Raw genomic sequence first — 7,199 nt, 5'->3', positions numbered from 1 at the left:
TTGGGTCTATTCTTAGCCCCTGCTCTTTCCTCAGTAACACAGAGCTGAGCAGCTGACAGCTGATCAATCTAATGCTTCACTGCAAACATTTAAAAAGCAGCGCGATGGATACTGATTAAATTAGGAAGTCAGTTTGTCTTGTCTGTAAGATTTTTTAAATATATTTAATAAATATTTTCACCCAGATGAACATTCAAATTTATCTACAACATGTAAATGTGGGCAGTGATTACCAGGACATGTCACAAAGCTAAGACAAAGTGTCTGCAAAGTGTATGTTGTTGTGCACATTCCAAAAAGCTAGTAAGGAAATGTTTTTAATTTTATAGACATAATCAGATTTAATTCATTAATATTGTTATCCAAGCTTGATCCTTTAAATTGTGCCATATTTAAAGCAGAAGTAACTCTGTTCACAGTGAAATGCAGGTATCAGCCAAGACCCACAGTGTCATGATCATCATTCATTCAGAAATAGATTAGAGAGAATAGATTTTCTTTATAACATACAGCATTAACACTAAATGTGCTGACATTTGCATCTAAAACCAAGGCAAACAGAGTTAGAGTTACATAAAGGTTTAATATTCACTGGTCAGTTACCCATTTCATAACAAGTTACCAACAACAACAAGATGAGACAGGAATGATGTTACAGGCACGGCACTTGATGCTCCGCCAAAAAGTTACCTATTTCAGTTTTAACAATTATCTTTATTTTTATCTTTCCAAGCAGTTACTTAAGATCATAAACACAACATTGTGTCTCACTGCGCATAACTAGCATTATTAGCCATCTTATTAATTAATCGATAGCACACAAGAGGTCCACCCAAATAAATGCGGCAGAGGATTTTTGTCCTTCTGGCCCTAGAAATAAAGCTAGATTGAAAGATAATTTTGTTTTAACATCACAAATTACCTTATTTATTTCAAAGATTTATTCCCCATAAACATAGTTTTATATTAGTGCCGTGCAGGCCATCAGGTTCTTGCTCTTCAAACATGTGTTCTCTATTGATCTCATATTGCGTTGTTTTTGTTGTCCGGGACTTATAGTCACCAACATACAAATACAATACAAAAATATTGTATTTCCTGGTAGTATCATGGGCTACATTAAAGCATCTGGGTAGGCTCACGATCAGTGTGCATGAAGCAAATATGTAGTGGTTGAAAGTTGAAACTAAAAATATAATGGAGACTATATGGACAATAATTCCTGTTAATGTGAAGCAGCTAGTAGTTATCTGAACAACAAAACATTATCTAGTAGTATCTGGCCATGTATATAGCTTCTGTGTAATTTGCTCTTTCTGAGTCTGAGGTTGGGTTAGTTTAACAATGCTTTCTACTGAGGAAATGCTCCCTCTGAAAACTGACAGCGCGGTCTGTGGATCATCCAGAGTAACAGAATAATCACTAACCACTGCAAAGAGATTTTGGTGATTTCTTATGTGATATTTCAATGCTGTGAGCCGCACAAATTAAATTTCATTCAGTCCTGTGTATTAGGGCTGAGTCATGAATCTCAAACACGATATCTTAAAACCTGAACGAATAAAACCATGACTAGATACTACAGTAGTACTGCAGGTGTATGTAAGAAAGTATGTTTTTAGGGAGGTAGCATAGGAAGTCTATTTCCACCCTTCATTTTACATAGACACAGAAAAAAGATACCAGCAGCAGCATCTTCACAGTTCATCTACAGGCAAACAGCTAAACATATGAAGAACGTTTCCAAATATCAAGTAAACTGTCTTATAACCTGCATGTGAATACATAACCCATATGTGAGGAGGAAAGCATGGATCAGTAGTTTAGGTGACGTGGGTGCAAAGATGTCGTAGGAACTCTCCTCTGGTGGTTGTGTCTCCAGGGAAAACCGCCTGGCAGAATTCACAAACATGAGACTGCAGCGCCACGTCTGACATCAGCAATCCGCCTGGCTGACTCGGGAAGTCACTGACCAGGGAGGGACTGGCTGCCGCAGACATCTGACACAAACAGAGAGGACAAGACAAAGTGTTTTTTGAGCAAGAACATGGAAATGTCCAAGGACAGACTGGAGACCCCCTGGCCACAGGTGGGCTTTTTTGTCTAGTAAAAACACCTACCCTCACTGTGTGCATTGTCCTGTCTCCACCATGATTATCTGCTTGCAACAGATTTTTTGAGGCATTGGCAGAAGCCCCTTGCCACCGCGAGGAGTCCTGACTTAACAGGGGTCCGACCTTTTGCTCCAACTTCCCATCTTCCTTTCTCTGATGAGGCACTTCCACACAGAGCTTGGACATATCTTTGGTGAGGAGATCAGAGAAAGTCCCCACATTTCCAGAGAGACAGTCAAGCTGTGCTGCAGGGTTCTGTCCTGTGGCTGTTAGTTGTTGAGGCTTTTCATGGAGATAGAAAGGGATTTCTTGGGTACACTGGACAGGGATGGACATCATATCACTCAGCTCTCCATTTGGAACGATAGCACCTGCAGGTAGAGAGTTTTAGAAGTGAATCATGACTGACACATATTTCATATTTATGAGCATTGGAATTACAATAGGTTTTATATGGACCTTGCTGTTTCTGCAGAGTTGTTGTGAGTTGATGTAACAGAGCTGCCTGTCTCAGGCAAAGTGACCTCAGTTGTAGAAACTGCTGGTACAGTTCACTGTACGCTTGCTCCATCTCACCACCTCGGGGACCTGCAGCCGGTAAACAGTTAATTACACCAAGCTGTACAGCACACTAATATAATATACACGCAGTATATACAGAAGGGTGCTATATTAGAAACAACACTAAGAGTCTTCAGTCATGCTAGTGGCTCTGTGAGGTTTTACTCAGGCAAACCAGTGCTGGAGAGCTAAATGCTAATGTCAGCATGCTCAAAATGACACACTGAACACAGTCATCATCAACCGCTTATTCTGTGTACAGGGTCGTGGGGGGCTGGAGCCCATCCCAGCTGACAATGGGCGAAAGGCGGGGTACACCCTGGCCAGGTCACCAGTCCATCGCAGGGCCAACACATATACAAACAACCACTCACACCAGGGCAATTTAGACTCATCAGTTAACCTAGCCGGCACATCTTTGGACAGTGGGAGAGAAACCACGCAGACACAAGGACAACATGCAAACTTGCAAACTCTACACAGAAAGGCCTTGGATGACCAAGGTTCAAACCCAAGACCTTCTTGTTGTGAGGCAACAGTGCTAACCACTGCACCACCATGCCGTCCACTCAAAATGACAATGCTAAGGAAATATTTTCCATCTTCAGTTTAGCCTGTTAGCATGTTTGGTAGGTAGCACTAAACACAAAGTACAGCTGAGGCTGATATAAATGTAATTTGCAGGTTATTTGCTCATAAAACCATGGACAAATTTATATTTTGACCTGATGATGGTGCTAGATTTAAAGTTAAGGGATCATCAAAGTTATAAGAGTTTATCTTCTAGGGACGTTTCTGATTTCTTTGGGAAAAGTTCCATCCACATTTTTTTATAACTATCTCGGTATTCAGATATACTTTCTATTTATTTAATTTCCCAACCTGTCTAAAGGCTTATTCACACTGCAGGGAATGCAAATCTTGGGAAGAAATGCTGAAGCATTTATTTAATTATTCTTCTGTTGACCTGTAAGTAGTCAAATTCAAACATATTGAGTCAAAAAATACTGGAATCAACTTGTTAACTACCCACCACATGTATATTCTTTTACTGTAGTACATAAATACATGAACATAGAACCTGTCAGGATTGTCCCTGCATGCAAACAAAAAGGTTTTAAATATCAAATCATTATCTTTACTTCTAGTGAAAATATGTGCATAAAACCTTCTCCTTTACAAAAATGCCAAAAGGCAAGTTAAATTTTCTTTGTCTTAAGATGATTTTAAACTCCTACTTGTAACATCCACTGCAGTGTCTTGTATTTCAGTAGTGATTTACTGACCCCTTATAAGCTCATCTGCCGCTTCTCCAACAATTCAGGACTCCTCGTCATTTCTTACAGCTGCCTTCAGGGTTTTCTCCTGTCGAGCCGCCTCCATGTCGAAGATGCTTCCTGATATTGTAAACGAATGAAACACTGTCTCAGTACGTAAATCCAGACTCAAAGTACATTTCCAGAGCACAACAACAACAAATTTGTGATGGTGAAATTCATTTTTCAGGTGACGTATGACGAGTCTGTTTCTTCGCAGGTAGGCTAAGGAAAATTATGTTTTACTCATGTAACAATACATGTGCTGTGTTGGAAATGGTTAACATAACATAAGGAAGTAGATTTTGAAAATAGGGAAATGAAACCCCTTTAGTATAAAAGGGAACCTTGCCACCACTCAGTTGGACTGTTAACTGAGTCTGCAGAGTATTTTTAGCATAGAGTCAAAAGAGGAAAGAGTCAGGCTCTATGTAATGTAAAAGAAGAACAGCACTGTACTGTACTGTTGTTGAAGATTTGACACACTGTTCCACAGTGCCTCTTTAATTGGGTTTGGCTGCTTATATGATTTTCTTCACCAGGTTTCAGTGATTTGAGATCGGTTGTGGCAGACGTAAATGTTAAAGGAAGACAGAAGATAGATGGGAAGAAAGAAGAAGATGTTTCCTGTTTGCTATCCAATTTATCCGCACTGTGTCAATATTCCCAATAACTGGACAGCAACAGGAATTCTCTCCATAAAATTTGTGTGTGTGTGTGTGTGTGTGTGTGTGGCTGCACCCTAACACATCAGCACTGCTACTTTATATATATGAACAGTATAATACAGATATTATAAAACATGTAAATTGGATATTAAATGCATAATGCCTCTCCATCAGTAGTGGGAGAAGCATAAGTGCATAAGTCTAAACCCACTCTAAAAGTGCAATGAGATCTCTTCTGTTATGAATTAGTGCTATACAAATTTATAATACATACATTTAATTGAATTTATTTAAGTAAAAGAAGCAATAATGTAAAAAGTCCTACATGCCTACTAATAAAACCTGTATTAGGAGTGAAATTCAAAATTATGTCATCATTATGTAGGAGAATGACCCTAATTAATGTTAGATTATATAGTATTGAAATCCTTCTTAAGTATAGTACTACATTAAGAGTAAATGTAATTATGTTTTATTCTAGTACTGCTCACCAGTGGTGGAAGAAGTAGAGCTTTTACTTAAGTAAAGTAGCAAAAGACATTAGCATATCACAAAATACTCTTAAACGTAAAAGTCATTTATTCAAAATTTTACTTACCGAAGTATTGGAAGCAAACTGTACTAAATGTATCAAAAGTAAAAGTACTAATTCATGGTACCATTGAGAGTTCACTTGTATTTATTATTTATACATTACTGGAATATAACTAGACACAATAAGGTGTAAGAAGAATTTCAGTGTTGTCAGATGAGGCTATTTTAAGAACTTTATATACTTTTTTAAACAATGCATCATCTTTCATAAACTAATCTTAATCTGAAATGTAACTACTAACTATAGCTGTAAAATTAATGTAGTGGAGAAAGTACCACAGATATGTACTCAAGTTCAGCACTTAAGTGAAAGTTTCTTACATTCCACCACTGCTGGTCAACATATTCATGTTTTGTGTGTTCCAGTGTCTTTCATCACATGTGCCCTGTTACTGTCAATCCTGATACTGTGTGTGTAAAGTGAACATGTTTGCAGCAAATGTGTCGCCCACAAAATGTGTCTAGACTGCCTCCATCCAAAATGCATCCATCATGTCAAACATATGGATAATCCCTGCCTTCTTCTCCAGTATTACTTTACAGATCGGCCTGTAAGGAAATGTCTTTTTGGTTTAATGACTCCCCCCTCCCCAACACACGCGGGTGTGTTACATTCTTTCACTTATTTTTGTTGTTTGTTAATATAGCCTATGTTTGAACAGCAGTAGAGAATCAGCTTCAAAACGTTTACCTTGCTGGCCTTTATCCGACATGAATCATATGTGATTTGCCCTGTAATGTGTCACACTTCTTTGCTGCAGTTTCGCTGGAAAACGCGGAACTCAACCCGAGTTCGATTGATTTGAGTTGATTTCCTTTTCTGTAGCTGTAAGAACTTAAATCATGTGAGGATAGTTTCACCCGTGAAGCAGATTTAAAAATAAAGTTTACTTACACTCAGAGTGACCAGCAGGAAGCGCAGACCAGCTGCTGACGAAGCAGAACCTTCTCCTGGTCCGATTGGACAGAATCCGCATTGTTCAGCGATGACGTCACTACCTCGCCCTACAGCCTACAGCATGAACTCACCTGTTTCAAACCCAGAGACACCTGCCAAAATAACTTAATAATGTTTTTAAAGCTGCCTTCAAACTAAAAGCACCAATCTGGACTAACGTCTCATATTTTATTGCAGTCGTTCCAGTTAGCCGTTCAGTGTTTATAAATTAAAGAGAGACCTCATTTAATTATAATAATTCAATAATTAGGAAGCTTCACACATTATACATCGGGCACACATACAACTATAATTCTGAGGACTTCAGTACTCACACAGTGTTTTACATGATGTCAGTAAACTGCTCACCTGCTCTCCGGTGGTACAGGTGGAAGATTTGCTATTAAACCTGCAAAAATGAATTATGTTGGCCACAAGGGGGCAGTGCAACACACTGTAAACACAACACTGACATAGTACCATCTTATAAATGTGATATAGTGAATGTCTTAGCCAAAAGTTGCTTATTTAGGTCTACACATCCAGCAGACACAGCGCAACAATGCATCCTAATGGGGATGTGGATATGTGTAACATTTGTCATGGAAATCCATTCAATAGTTCATTTCATTTAAATACACCAATGTGAACCTCAAAGTGGTGCTGGAGGAAAAGAGTCAGGGGATCACCAAAGTGAGTAAGATTCATCCTCTGCGGAGCGTGAATGTCAGGACAGTGGGGACAGGTGTGTTGAGCTGGGGCCACTGTCACCAGAGCTCTCCATTAAAAAATGTTTAGTCATGTTTAGTCCAATACCCTCAGGGAGTATTCACTCTGTGTGTGTGTGTGTGTGTGTGTGTGTGTGTGTGTGTGTGTGTGTGTGTGTGTGTGTGTGTGTGTGTGTGTGTGTGTGTCATTTTGGGTGTTCAGTCATGTGTTGACTGTGACTGATATCGATTTAAAAATAGACCAACATTAAGGCAGCAGAGTCCCGTGGGTGGCAGACTAC

The 7,199-nt window shown here is 39.1% G+C and overlaps 1 protein-coding gene across 2 annotated transcripts; it reads right to left on the bottom strand.

Moving 5' to 3' along the window:
* Positions 1-479: 479 nt before the first annotated feature.
* zgc:113184 (uncharacterized protein LOC553745 homolog) lies at positions 480-6,196 on the bottom strand. 2 transcript variants are annotated; one of them, XM_046076470.1, is made up of 5 exons: positions 6,149-6,196; positions 3,962-4,072; positions 2,574-2,702; positions 2,121-2,485; positions 480-2,000 (listed from the first exon to the last, which is right to left on the bottom strand). In XM_046076470.1, exons 3-5 carry the CDS (start codon positions 2,683-2,685, stop codon positions 1,824-1,826), a joined length of 654 nt encoding a protein of 217 aa, XP_045932426.1. In that variant the 5' UTR covers positions 2,686-2,702; positions 3,962-4,072; positions 6,149-6,196; the 3' UTR covers positions 480-1,823. The 2 variants fall into 2 exon arrangements, with proteins under 2 accessions (XP_045932426.1, XP_045932425.1); XM_046076469.1 differs by lacking the exon at positions 6,149-6,196 and adding an exon at positions 5,945-6,122.
* Between the last annotated feature and the right edge of the window lie 1,003 nt (positions 6,197-7,199).

Source organism: Micropterus dolomieu, linkage group LG18, assembly GCF_021292245.1.
Source record: "Micropterus dolomieu isolate WLL.071019.BEF.003 ecotype Adirondacks linkage group LG18, ASM2129224v1, whole genome shotgun sequence".
In the NCBI taxonomy this organism is placed as follows: Eukaryota; Metazoa; Chordata; class Actinopteri; order Centrarchiformes; family Centrarchidae; genus Micropterus; species Micropterus dolomieu.
Note: the sequence above shows the minus strand (reverse complement) of the source record. Positions and strands in the feature narration are given on the sequence as shown.